The sequence below is a fragment of the Alternaria conjuncta genome (genome assembly GCF_024043145.1).
Source record: "Alternaria conjuncta strain BMP 0040 chromosome Unknown scaffold_14, whole genome shotgun sequence".
NCBI lineage: Eukaryota > Fungi > Ascomycota > Dothideomycetes > Pleosporales > Pleosporaceae > Alternaria > Alternaria conjuncta.
Window position 1 is genome coordinate 52603 of NW_026250103.1, and position 14114 is coordinate 66716.

Here is a 14114-nt window from a genome sequence, read left to right on the forward strand (position 1 = left end):
TGTAGCTGTACATTTACGGACACCAAAGACACATGATAGCATACCGTGCGCTTATCGTTCTCGTGGCATGGCATCGATTTACATGTTGTGCAGCATATTTACGTTGCTTTGACGGGCGCGATGTGTCCCGCAGGATCATTCCCGCTGGCTTCCCCTATGAGGTAGCTCAATGCGACTGAGTTCCGATACCTACTTGGATGCCCAGACGACCTTGTACTTGAACTGGGTGGGGAAGCTCCTATCCGTGATGAGCAGCTCCTCTCCCTCTTCCACCAGGTCGACCATCTTCTTCTCTAGATTCGGTCGGGTCTGTTCTTCGAGACCTGCGAGCTGCATGTAGAGTGACTTCCCGCCTGTACGAATGGAGGGCTTCTTGAGTTGACTGGGTAGGTCAGTATACTGTAGACATGATTGGGGATATGAGATCAGGATTGGGGTACATACGCTTCTGGTCGCTCTGCCAGTCCCTCGATGAACTCCTGCAGCGTGATACCGGGAAGAACTTGGAGAGGACGAGCAATATTGCCAGCGCCACAGACGGGGCAGTCATCTTTCTTCTGGTGCTCAAATGTATATGTGTAGACGGAGTCATCGCCAGTATACATCATGTAGTTGTCTGTACCGGGGAAACCCATGAAGGGAGCGGTGTTGGTCGCCACTTTGAACGCCTCATTGCAGCAACTGGCTGCTACAATGGCGTTCGTACTCGCGATGGCCGGAATAATGTTCTTAACGACACCTTGCGTCATGCTGTAGGTAACACCTTCGATGTTGAACTCCTTGGCACGAGCGGAAGCCTTGTTGAACAGCCAGGTGATGTGCTCCGGGTCGTCGGTGTCGAGAGTTATATCTTTGCGCTCCTCGTCCCAGGCGATGATATGCGCCCATTCGATACAATGTTGCGGTTGACGTGGAATAGTAGCAAGTGTGCAAAGAGGGACTGCCGCGCGAGGAGCGTGCATATCCAGTTGGCACTCGATGCATGAGGTCATGGTTGGGAAGATGACACGCGCTTGGCCCTTGAAACCCTCTGTTCCTCCGTCGATTAACGGCTTCATCGAATCCGGGTCATTCTCATCCACCATCCCCACCAAAGTTGCGTTGATCCATCGTCTCGCTTCTATGGAATCCAGACCGCATACGATGAGACCGAATTGCATGTAGTAGCTTTCGTCCTTGTCCTGGATTTTGCCACAGTAGGGTGTGATCTTGACGCCCTTAACACGCTTCTCGACGAAAGCAGCAGCTGTTTCGGCCTTGTATTTTCCCACATCCGAGGCGCGGAATAGGAATTGTCGGTTCAGGTTGCTGACGTCAATGGTGTCCATATCGATAACGTGAATGTCTTTGAATCCGGATAGGGCAAGATTCTTGAGGATTTCGCAACCTAGACCACCAGCTCCGCTAAAAGAATAGTTAGTAAAGACGCGACATGAGGGGCGGTCGTGCATTATCGTCGAGCATTGGTACAAACGTACATGACGCTGCAAATGGTTAGCTATGAGACCCTGCGCTTCGGAAACGTGATATTCCTACAGAACTTTGAGATTACTCAGATACTCGATAACTTGTTCGCCGGCCATGAAGGCTTCATCATCTGTGAATGGGCCCTTGCGAGTAAGGAAGTTGTCCAGGTACTTCCTATTACATTGCTATCAGTCAAGAGCTCTGACCTTTCTCATTATCCAGCTTACCATCTCGCTCGCGGGCTGCTTGTCGATGCCGCGCTCATGTTATCGATGCTGACAGCCATCCTGTAGAAATGTGTGGAGAATGATTATTGGCAGAGTCAAGAGCAGCAAACGGTGGTTGTAGGCATCAGAGCGTAGACGGTCTGCCAAGACGCTAGTCTGTGGGCCCTCGCATGGGGAAGGAAACACCGATTGGGTAAGGTCCACTGAGCGTCTGCCTTTCGCATTAATCACGAATAGAGCAGGAACAACGACTCGCGTTTCCGTTGGATTGGTGTGGGTGTACACGCCTGAATAACTGTTCTGAACACCATGGCCGACTTTCTCACGGCCGTGTCCACCAGGAAAGTTAAAAAGGAGGAACCTCTCATTCAGGAAGTCAAGAACTTGAGCATACAAGAAGATGTGGTTTCCATCAACTCCACCGAATCGGCGCTTGAGGCACTCAAGAACCAACCCAGCCGCAACATCGTGAATGCCGTTCTGAGCTATCTTACCACTGAAGGGTTCAGCCTTCTACTACCCGAACCACTAAACGCAAGCATCGCGCATCAACTCATCAACGACACCATTCCGAACTACTGGAGAACTATCAAGGACGCCGACGAAGTTTCAAAGCTCGAGAAGATACTCCGAAACCCAACATGTCTTGGACATCTTAACACGAGGCTTCGTTCGCTAGTTGCAGATAGTCACCAAAAGAAGGCACCTGGCGAAGCGAGAAACACAGCTGAGCACATTGCGGATGCTCTCCAAGTTTTCACTCTGGTGTTAAGCCGCGACGAAACATCCCATCTCGTGTTGCAAGACGTTTTAGCGTTTGGGAAAACCCCAACACAAAGAAAACTCATCTGGAGAGAGTACATCACGCAGGTCGCTTCCGGTCGATTACTATCAATGGCAGCTGAGGCCGAAGATGTGCTCAAGAAGAGTGATGAGGCCTACCAAGACGCAAATTGGGTCGCGGATGGCAAGCAGTATGCAGCGTGGCTGGGACGCAACATCGCCGTCTCGCTCGAGCGCAACTCAGATAACGAGGAGTATCTTGCCGCCATTGTTGAGTTATGTTCGAAATCGCTAGGATTGGGTTACACCGGTACGTCAAAGCTCTGTCGAGGTCTGTTGCTACATACTGACAATACAGATCATATCATAAGCGCACTTGTTCCGACATTGATTGATAGCGGGGCCATTGAGCGCCTGATCAATCTTTTGTCCCAGATGAAAACGTTCGAGCAACGGAAATATCTCAACGCGGTAGTCGCATTCGTGGCCAAGAAGTATTTCTCTACGGAAATTATTAGTAAAGACGACGCCCACGTTGCAACCTCTGTCAACATATCATCTGCCGCCGCTCTGTTTCACATGCTCATCAAGGACAATGACGTCCTAAAAGAGCAGCTCGTGACATCACTTACGCGGTCAACGGTTCCTGCGCTTGATGACTCCCTATCAGCCAGGCGAAGTGTTCTAGCTGCTTTGGCCAAAGACGAGGGTCCGTGATCATCATACGCCCATTGATAGTCAAGACTGACGATATTTAGACAAGCTATATACTCTTCTGGAGGGTCTCATAAAGATGTTCGGCGATTCAGTATACATCAGGCACACGCCTGTGGTGCAACAAGAAGGTATTTCGTATTTTTACTCTATCGTTATACCTCACTAATGTACTCCAGCTCTTTCTCAGACCTTGGCCATATGCAGTGGCTATGTAAAGCGTTCCCAACCCATGTTCCTCACCATGATGGCAAAGTCAACCCATCACGTCAATGGCATGTCAAATCGCATAGGAGCGGCATCTACAAGGGCTCGCTTTCTAGGTATCGCAGTTGGTGTTGCTATCTCGAAGATGGTGGACAAACCGGAACTTCAGCTTAAGTTCGAGTTGGAGGGTAGCGAGGCAGAAGAAGCAAGCTGGTATCAACGCCTTACTGAGGTCGACGATAAGATTGGAGAAGTCACGAATCTTGCGACTAAACAGGATACCGTGGCGAAAACGAAGACAGTCCAGTCGAAGCCGAAGCCGCCTCCCAAGGTATCGAAAGCTTCCGGAATTACCGAAATACAAGGCCCAAGGGTCGTAGAGGTCTTGTCTGATTCCGAAGATGAAGACGCAGATCTGATGGTGTACGAGAAGCCAGACTCTGATCCAGAAGACGACACAGACGATGCAACGGCTATCAATCGCAACAAGCCCACCGCGCCTGTCTACATCCGAGACCTGATAGCAGGGCTGCGCGACCAAGAGAACTACGATCGCCATGAGCTCGCCTTAGCTACTGCTGCATCATTGATTCGACGAAAAGCGAACTTCGGGACTGAAGTCATCGATCATCTCGAAGAACTAGCCACTTTGCTTACGGGATTGCAAGACAACTCGGAGCTTGAAGGGTTCGCGCAGCAACGGCAACAAGCCTTGATTGCTGTTCTTCTCGCGAAACCGGCGCAGATGGCACAATGGTTCGCTCGATCTTTCTTCTCAGGTGACTACAGTCTACAGCAACGCATCGCCATGCTCACGACTCTCGGCCTCGGGGCGCGTGAGTTGGCGGGCATGAAGGACACGTCGACCGACGATTTGGTGCCTGCAAAGCCCGACTTTCCTAGCAAACAACTTCCGCCACACCTCCACGAAATGTACGCCGAGGATAACAAGGCACCCACAGTAGCCAAGATCTCAAGCAGCATGGTGCGTGAGATGCTATCGCCTATGGCTAGTCAAGCAGCCGATCAGCTCAGCGGCCCGAACATACTCAAAGTCCGAACTTTCTCTTCGCGCATGGAAGTTGAGAAGAAGCGACACAAGCCAATACCCAACGCGCTTGCGCAGATTGTGGCAGATAACTTCTTCTTCCCCCTCACGGGTCGTTGGTGGCTGCAGATTCGCGCGAACAACGACTCGATATATGCGTCTACTCACCTTCTCCCACCATTTCTGCAGACTCTGTCGTTGTTGCTCAACGCGTCGGGCCCGAACACGCTCGCGTTGCCGCAGATGACGCGCGAGTATTGGGATCTGCTACTGTCGGTGCGCGGGCTGGCGAGCAAGGATAAGAATATCCTGAACGCGGTTTTATTCGGCTTTCTGATGTTGTTGGAGACCAACGAGAATAAGGAGCGAGTGGCTACGGAGCAAGGCAAGGAGCTTATGGAGACGCAGGCCTGGGTAAGGATGGTATTCGAGGGTCTAGGAGCGGGGAGCGAGGAGGACGAGAGGGTGCGCGTGTTGGCTGCTGGCGTGGTGGTTCGTTGCCAGGAGGTGATTGAGAAGTATCAGAGGAGGTTGGCGGGTGAACTGATGAATTATTAGCGCGTATGTAAAGTTGGTCGAATACTAGCTGTGAACTGCGACTCTGAGCGACCGACGAGGTGATACCTGGAAAATTCAAAAATTTGGCCAGACTGCACGGTGACCGAACGATAAATATACGTTGGGTAGAAAGATACATCGGCTTGGGAACTGTCGACTCAACGCGATAGAATACAATGTATCCATCAAAGTGATGTAAAATTCTTCTTCCTCAAGACACTGCATAGAGCGATGTCATCAATGAAAAAGCAACACAGATGTGTGACCAGCAAAAATTGCCCCGCCGAGATTCCCGAAGGAAGCTCGTGAGAGCCCAGTACCGCGTTGTGCAATGCAGACCAGGCGCTCAGATTAACCCAATCTTTGAGCTGGGTAATCGCAAGAAGGTAAGTATGAAATTTCAGGAGGGGGGACGGGAATCCAACAGAATAAGTAGGCAGCGAGACTTGGCACACTAAAGGTCACGTGAAGGGGCACAGACGCCTTGAAGAGCTTTATGGACGCTATATGCTCGCTTAACGGCTAGACTCCGGGCGCTGGGTGGGCCGCCGTCCGAGCTGTGAAGTTCTCTCACCTTGATCTTCTTCACTGCTTGTCATTGCATGCCATGACAGGCATGTTCCAGAGAAAGGTAAGTTTAGCGCTCTTTATTTATTCATACCCTTTCCTATGATGATCCAAAACAACCTTAGAACCGTTGCGAATGACGCCTTCGGGCGGTTGACTTCACCATACCCTTTACTGAACTACCCTCTATCGCAACTTATCACAAAGCATTGTCAGCGACTTGTAGCTAACAAGACAAAGGAACCATGAGCCGCCCAGTCCTCAACTTTCTCCGTCCATACCTTCACCAGGCTAGTCGCTCCGTTCAACCGGAACATGCTCGCGCGTACCTCGCTGTCCAGCGGCGCTTTGCTCAGAGCCTAGCCGCCGACGCATACACCGGCCCGCATGACGTCGAGAAGCAGAAGCGCCTGGAGCACTTGGGCAAGGTAAAGCCGTTAGGCGACTACCACCCCAGGTTGGTTCACTCTGCGGATGCTCAAAACTTGTCGATACGCGACTTCAACGCCAAGTACGATGGCATCCAGGAGACGAAGGAGGACCTCGTGTCTGTGTTTGGTAGGGTGCACCACCCATGAGCACCATTCTGGTTCTGACAATGTCAGGAAGGGTGCGCTCCGTGCGGCTGCTCGGCTCCAAGTTGATGTTCCTCGACATTGAACGCGACACCCAGCGACTGCAAGTCATGGTGGAGCTCAAGAAGCTCACGCCGCAAGACGGCTTAGATGAGAACTTCAAGAGTTTCAAGAAAGTCGCCAGAATTGGCGATTGGGTGTGTAAGTAGATAAATTATTTAGCTTCAGATCAGACTCTGATTCCGCATAGCTATCAAAGGCAACCCTATGAAGACATCTACTGGACAGCTCTCTGTCCTTGCTCTTGATGTACCTCAAATCCTCGCACCATGCCTTCACCACCTCCCAGAGAGGATTGACGATGCCGAGACACTTGCCCGACGACCGCACATCCACGCGCTTACGAGCGACGAGCCTGGCGATGTCCTTCGATTGCGAGCGCTGATCTACGACTACGTGCGCACATACTTTATACAAAGTGGGTTTCTGGAAGTGGAGACTCCCATGTTCGACGTCAACGCTGGAGGTGCCATTGCGCGACCCTTCGAGACTGTCGCAAATGAAGTGTCCAACACCCCTGTACGGCTTAGGATAGCACCTGAGCTCAACCTCAAGCGGTTAATTGTTGGGGGGCAAGACAAGATCTTCGAGATCGGACGCGCCTTCCGAAACGAGGGTGTCGACAACACGCACAACCCAGAGTTCTCCACTTGCGAGTTCTACGAAGTTGGCGCGACCCTACCCACTGTCGTCGCCAGGACGGAGCAACTGGTACACGGACTCCATACCGCGATCGAGTCGCTGAGGCCGACGTACTTCCCTACCCTAGAGGCGCCGGAAGATATCGACTTCGCACAGCCCTTCGCTCAGCTTCCCTTCATACCCACCATCGAGCAAGCCTGCAGTCGTAAGCTGCCTGATCTATTATCACCGAACGCTTCCAAGGAGCTGCTTCAGCTATTTGACGACCTTGAACTCACCGTTCCGCCCAACCCCACACTTCCACGTCTTCTCGACACTCTTGCTGAGATATACATCGAGCCGCTCTGCAAGAACCCTACTTTCATCACTCAGCACCCTGAAGCGCTCTCTCCACTCTCAAAGTCGTATCTTGACGAGGCTACTGGACAACGCGTTGCATCTCGCGTGGAAATGTTTATCCATGGCCGCGAATACGTCAACGCATACGAAGAGGAAAATTCTCCGTTTGAACAGCGTCGCAAGTTCATGCAGCAGCGTGAGTTCCACCCCGAGGGTGAAGGCGCGATTGACGAAAGTTATCTCGAGGCGCTGGAGTGGGGTATGCCTCCCACAGGTGGTTGGGGTTGTGGGTTGGACAGATTGGTCATGCTGTTCGCCAGTAAGAAGAGGATAGCAGACGTGCTGCCTTTCGGTACATTGCGAAATGTTGTTAGCATCTCCAAGACGAAGTGAAGTGCTTCGATCTTTAATAGAGTAACTATCCGTGTAGCTCGCTCCCGCCACTGAGATGACTGAAACCGTGACGCTTGCCGCCCGCCGCTTACATTCTGCTATGCTCTTCTTGGTAGACTGTGTGCAAGGTGATGTGTGTCTATACCCGTATGTTCCAATATGTTTGATACAATGTTGCTCTTTTGCGGGTGTCTGATGCGAGACGAATTGTTCAGCTTCGCAGTTTTGGAGCCTGGTACGCTTAGACCCGAACATAAGGCACACGCAACCTACGCGTACCCACAATCGCACTTGTCCCACGCTACCCAATAACGCAGTGGATGCAGGAAACTCCCAATGGTTGTGTCGTGTTGCTTCATCGTTACAGTAGATGAGGGAGGCCTCAAGTATAGCCAGCCGCAGTCAGCATGGCTTGAGGCGTTGTTTCAGGCGCCCAGCAGCCCGCGGCTGCAGTCAACAGGCACCCGCTCCTTCACACGCTCGTCCTTTACGCTCGCCTCACAAACTTCGCGTAGTCTGCTTCTTACCAAGACATGTTCCGCTTCTGTTGATCGTCCTCATTGAGATCTTCCCCGAAGGTTCCCGTTTTCTGGGGTAATGCGCGTTGCGCATAGCGCGTACTGTACAACAACGCCCCGTGTTGATTAACATGTTTTGGGATGGGGCGAAATCTTGCAGATCTTCCTATACTTGAAGACGTCAGCCCTACTCCTACTGCGCTGCCCATCCCAAGACGTCAGCTTAGCAGGAAATACCATGTCGTCGCCGATTCCTAATCCCCAATGGCAGGGCTGGGAGACACATCGGCAACAGCAGTCGCCGCCGCAACAGCCAGTGTACCCATACAACCGATACTCGCAGGCCTCTTCGCCCAACCACTCATACTATGGACACTATGCGCCTGCGCCAGGGTCATATATTCAACCACACTACAGCGAAGATGCGCCAGCGCCTTTCATCGCAGAGCTGCCAGCGCCCTTGCCTCCAGCCCCTCCAACTACGACGTCTGAGGAGCAATTAAAGCAAGACGAGCTGCTCGCGCATAGGATGCAGCATTTGGAGGTGGAAGGGGTTCGAAAGAGATCACTTAGTGCAGTAAGCCAACAGGAACGCCCTGCCAGTATGATGCCGCCCAGCTCCCAGCGTCTGTCACCACTCCTGCATCATCAGCGATCTGCGCAGGCTTTGCGGTTACATTCAAAAAGCGTTTCATCCTTTGTCGACCAGAGACCAGTAAACATGGCACCAGTGACCACCCAGCTTGCGCCTCTACCTCTAGCGCATCAACACTCTGCACAATCGCTTCGACCTCACTCGAGAAGTGTCGGAGCGGCCGCCGAACCATGGAGTCCTGGATCGTTCGAACAACCGCGAGATCCAAATCTGTTCAGCACCTTACCAGAAGTGGTTGTAGAGCAGCATCCGGATAAAGATCTCGAGCCATCGCTTGAAAATCTACCGATTCCAGTCTTGCTGGATCAGCAGCCCACGGAACGACTACAACAACCCATAAGACGTCCATCAGTCGCATTAGAATCAATGTCGTTGCCTGGGTATCTCGAGCAGTACCGCCAAGCACCGTATCCGCCTCAGTGGAACCTTCCACCTGTTGTTTCTACACTGCATGCTTACCAGGAGAGCAAACGGTCATCCGGGTCCAGCTGGCTGGATACGCCAGAGTCGTGTGCATGGCGAACAATACGCCCCTCTGAACATGCACGTAATCCTCTTCCACCGGCATATACGTTCAAATTGAAAAGTACGACTGGCAGCTTCCGCAGCCCAAAATTCTCGTGGATAATGACGTGTCCCGAAGAGCCCACTGAATCGGGGAAGAAAGTTTCGAAAGCACAGCAGGCCACATGGTCTTACGAACTGAAGCTGGACCCCAGGACCAATTTACGAAAGTCGGAAGTCTTACTCCAAGGTGGCCCAAACGCAAGATCCATTCTGACAACTTACGTGCATGCGCTCAATTACGACTCACTGCGCTTCATGGGTCCAGACGGACGTGCATATATGTGGGTTACAAGCACCAAGGTTTCCTCCATCCACGGTTCACGCTACGACACGCTGAGACACGCGCTCTTCGCCGCGATAGGGAACAATCCTGATCCGCTGTATGGTGGCATCGTGGCAGATCACTGCTTCTGGGATGGACATGTCGATGCAAGCGGAGGTTATGTCCCTGATGAATCTGTCTACATACGTCAGACGACAGTGGACCCGGCACTTGTCGTAGCTACGCTGCAAGTAATGAAAGAATGGGAAAAGCATACACTCAGACAAGAGAAGAGGAAGAATTACAAAGCCTTTTCTGCAGCTGAAGAAGAAGCCCGGAGATGTGAACTTGGAGCCTCCAGCTATTGGCAAACGTGAGAGGTCTCACAACACCAGGCGCGCAAAGCCAAGTCTAACTCATCCGGGGGGGAAATTCGCGAAGAGGTTACCGCGACGCGTCAGTGTAGGAAGACTTTCCAAGCCATTCGTTTGGCTCCAGCCTCGTATTGCACTTCATCTGCGCTGGCGCGCAACTACCTCGCACATCATTGTTGAGCGGTGTGCAACTGTAGTTGCCTCGAACTGGAGGCTGTACCAGTAGTGAAAGGAAACACTGGCACTACTGTATCTGTTCTGCTACCTGGCAAGATGTTCACGAGTCCTCCTGAAGGTGGTCAGAAGGAGCGGCTCGATACGCTCATTTGTGTTACTGTCTTTGCCCAGACCTTCTTTGCAAAGGCTGGCACTGCGGACACGGAGTCCTCCGGCCGATAGGCGACCGTCAAGGCAGGTTTTCGTACATGGATGTCGATTGCGCATCGAATATCTTTGATTTGCTTGTATCCAGACGTCAGTTTGTCGTTCGCACCAAGATAGCTCTAGAGTATCGCAAAACAATGCTGTGGTACTGATAACAACAACCCTGATATTTTACACAATGCATTTTGTGAAGACTACACAACGTACATGCTCAATGGAAGTATACGTGATCCTCCTATGTCTTCATCTAGTCCTTTATCACTCTGAGACTCGAGAGTCTGCTCAGCCACTGGACGCCATCAGCACCCTTGCGCCCAGATTACCATCCTGCAATCGATTCCGGTGATCAGTGAAAGCAGGATCTCGGATTTAGTTACGCGTCGACATCCTATTACATAAACAAAACTCAATACCATGAGTTCTTCGGCTGCGCCTCGACATGCAAGCGCCTCTGGTAGACGGCTAACTCCTCCTCGGATTGAAGAACTTTACTCACCTTCGACCTTTGAGTCACTTACACCTTTGCCTCGATTTTCCTCTGCCTCCGTCATAGAGGAAACGGGGGATGGAAATGACTATTTGGACGTTCTTACTGAAGTAACCGATGCCGACGATATCTTTGCCGAGCAATGGGAGGCTGTAGCAAGTGAGCAGTTTCCAACGCCTCCACTGAAGCGCATCGATTCCTTCGATGTCATTGCAAGACAGGCCGATGAGCCATCTTCGCTAGCAAAGACCCGGACAATGTCGACTATTGATACATTGGAGCCGGTCCAAGAGGACAAGCAGCCGGCCTGCGCTTCTTTCTGCAGGGCTCCTGCGTATGTGGAGCTGCTCTTCGATGCAGAGACTCCATATGCCAGCGACGAAGATCTAGCCAACCGCAGTATGTTTACTACTGGCTGGTTGCCTGAGATAGCGACGTATCCGCTGATACATTATCAACAACGTTTGCTAACTCCAGATCTTCTCGATACCAGTGATCTAAAACTTCAACCGTCCCTGGCAGTGCATGAATCACACGATCATGTATCAGTAGCCTCCGACTTCAACACTTCTCCGGCCTTTCGCGAAGATCGATATACCATGCCTGAGATTCCATGCAACCGTCCAGGCCGGTCTTTGACGCACCCATCCCTGTCGGCTACGGAGGGAGATGTAGCTACTCAGGAGCACTGGCAACTCGAGCACGACCCCGTTCTCCGATATGCTACTAATCATTCATTCCTTCCGGGACAAGATTCTCTTCGTAATCTTACCACCTGCTCTTTGACTGTCGAATACGACCGCGATATTGAAGACCTCTATCGCGCAACTGCTTGCTTCCTTGGCGATTGCCATGATGGCGAGTGTACCTGTTTGGACAACAAGAGAGGTACTCGTCGTGTGCCAGGAGAAGATTTCGTTCTCGCTGACAAGTACGATGACTTCAGTCTATCGTCGAGGTATCCCACGGCAAAAGACATTTTTGAGCTCATAGACGAGCTAGTTGATGTGGACATGTTCGACGTGGAAGATAACTTTGGGAACATCACGAAACAACCACCGGTCCTTCTAGACACTTCCTTCACCTCTTCACCAGATATGGACGCCTTTGTCGCATGCGGCCCGCTGCTGTACTCACCTATTTTGGACGATGTCTCAGATGTGTGTGACAGCGACAATGTCTCAGAGACATCGGAGACAAACGACAAACCAGGTTTGTCACCACCTCGGTACTCTGAAATAGCATATGTCGATGCTGAAACGCACAAATGCGTCGCGTATACCGCTTTGAACCAATTATTATCGATGCAAGAAGACCGACCGCGTCCGGTGATTCACCGAGACATCCCCGATGATGAGAGCTACGACTCAGCTGAGCTGAAGGAACACAGCTGTCTCAATCTAGAAGATCAAGGCCGCAAGTCCCGGCTATCGCTACGAGATGACCCTTGTCCGAGCAGATTCTGGTCTGATTTCACATCAGGTATTGGCCACCCACCAGCACCGCCACAGCCCAATCTTCAAAGCCAGTCAGCTGTGCGCCAACAGTGTCTACCGTTTGGGCTGTACTCCAGCAATCTATCTCACCACCAACGTCGCTTTCCACGGCTGACACTTGCTACGCAGCTCGTGCCTGCATCTGAGCCTTTGTCCACGGTCGACGAGGAACAGCTGTCTTGGCCCAGTCCGTCTTCCTCAGGAGACTCTATCGGCTTTCCTGATTACCGGGGGTTTGCGAAACCCCTCGAGGAGCGCCAACAAGGGTTCTCAGATGACGAAGAAGAAGGAGGAGGGACCTACGTTGAACATGGCTTAGAGGCGCCAATGATGCCGAGCTCACCTCCACACCGCGTATGCGAGGATATGTTCATTGATGTTGTTTGGGACAGCGGACCAGATCTCACACTCACTCAGCCCCATTGCGAACCAAATGCAGCAGCTACAACAACCTCGCGTATACCTTCAGCCCCACTTCTCGAAGCGTTCGAGACTGAAGTTCATACTCGTCTCGCGTTCATCTTCAGCTGCATGAACGATGGACGCTATGTTGAGCTACCAGCTTTGTGTAGTGATCTTCATTGGACCTTGTGCGCTCTCGCGCATGACTACCCAGCTATGGCGGTATTGGACAGCCTTGGAGCAGCTGTGGAGATCCTAGCTGAGCGAATAATAGCACCAACGCCTGCTTCGTGATTTGACATGCTAGAGCCTCCGTTGACGTTAGATTACCTACTTTATATATCTTCATCCGAATGTAAGCTGCAGACCTGCTCAGTGTTTCCTTAAACGAGATGGATGCGGGCGACAGACAGAATGACGCTGATGTAGGCGCTAGGAGTAGACAATCTGAGCGCCGCCCACCTTTGGTGAATCTCATCGAGTCAACCGTCACTGCCTCTTTTGTGATCAATAAGGACTGCAAAGTTGGAGAAGTAGTCTGTGCCCCGTGTGTTCGGCATGCTGCAATGGTATTGACTGTTTCTCCGAAATTAGCGAGTGTGTTGTAGCCTCAGGCTGTTGCTTCTGCCTCTCGCGGGGACACCGGACCCGTCGTCATCGCTACCAGCCCAAGTCTTGATAGTGCCAAGCTGCCAAACCAAGCCCTGTCCTGAGCCCAACATGCACTAATCCCACAGCTTCGCTTCACCTGGAGATGATAGTGCAGGTTTTACAATGCCTTTATCGCATTCCTGCTCTAGTGTGGTGACAGTCTGGTTGTAATTCCCTCGTGGGAGCTGGGTACCAACGGCCTGTTGCTGTGCGCTGGACAGTATCGAGACCTGGATCTAGAGCGATAGCCTAGTGTGGCTGGACCGCCATCCGATGCTAATAATGGCACTCTTCGGTGGGATGACCATGCTGATGCTCGTATCAGCAAAATATGGCATGATAGTGCGCTGAGTTGGCAACGATCACGACATTTTACCCACGCCATGACGAACATTGCGTCGAGACCATATTCTTCTTGCGAACTCGGTCAAGGTACGCTGTTATGGACATCCGGTTTGAGCTTATGATCAGCAGGATGTTCTCTTCCAACTTCGGTATGGATACAGATGGCTGTCTGGGCAAATCTGCTGTTTCGCCAAAATGTTATCGTGAATTTGCATTCGTTGCGATGAAGCTAGTCCTTCAAGCCATGAGGACGACGTCAAACGTAAATGGCAGCGGCCGTGTTTGTGAACGACCTATACGGCTTCGCTGAGGTGCCAGATAAGATCCGCCGGTGCATTCGAATGTTCTGGTAACGAAATCTTGATCGTGCTCCCAGCTCAATCAAGGAACAAC

General features: G+C 51.8%; 3 protein-coding genes across 3 annotated transcripts; 2 read left to right on the forward strand and 1 right to left on the reverse strand.

Annotated features, from left to right (window-relative positions):
- Positions 1 to 189: 189 nt before the first annotated feature.
- On the reverse strand, positions 190 to 1753 carry J4E85_008634 (uncharacterized protein; the record flags this gene model as incomplete). The annotated part of the gene is made up of 4 exons (XM_051472858.1): positions 190 to 382; positions 445 to 1404; positions 1537 to 1641; positions 1695 to 1753. The coding sequence occupies 4 exons, from the start codon at positions 1751 to 1753 to the stop codon at positions 190 to 192; spliced, it is 1317 nt and encodes a 438-aa protein (XP_051323078.1).
- Positions 1754 to 2003: 250 nt separating this feature from the next.
- Positions 2004 to 5004, forward strand: J4E85_008635 (uncharacterized protein; the record flags this gene model as incomplete). The annotated part of the gene is made up of 4 exons (XM_051472859.1): positions 2004 to 2787; positions 2836 to 3186; positions 3236 to 3322; positions 3371 to 5004. The coding sequence occupies 4 exons, from the start codon at positions 2004 to 2006 to the stop codon at positions 5002 to 5004; spliced, it is 2856 nt and encodes a 951-aa protein (XP_051323079.1).
- An 812-nt stretch (positions 5005 to 5816) lies between these two features.
- On the forward strand, positions 5817 to 7580 carry J4E85_008636 (uncharacterized protein; the record flags this gene model as incomplete). The annotated part of the gene is made up of 3 exons (XM_051472860.1): positions 5817 to 6129; positions 6177 to 6347; positions 6397 to 7580. The coding sequence occupies 3 exons, from the start codon at positions 5817 to 5819 to the stop codon at positions 7578 to 7580; spliced, it is 1668 nt and encodes a 555-aa protein (XP_051323080.1).
- Positions 7581 to 14114: the final 6534 nt, after the last annotated feature.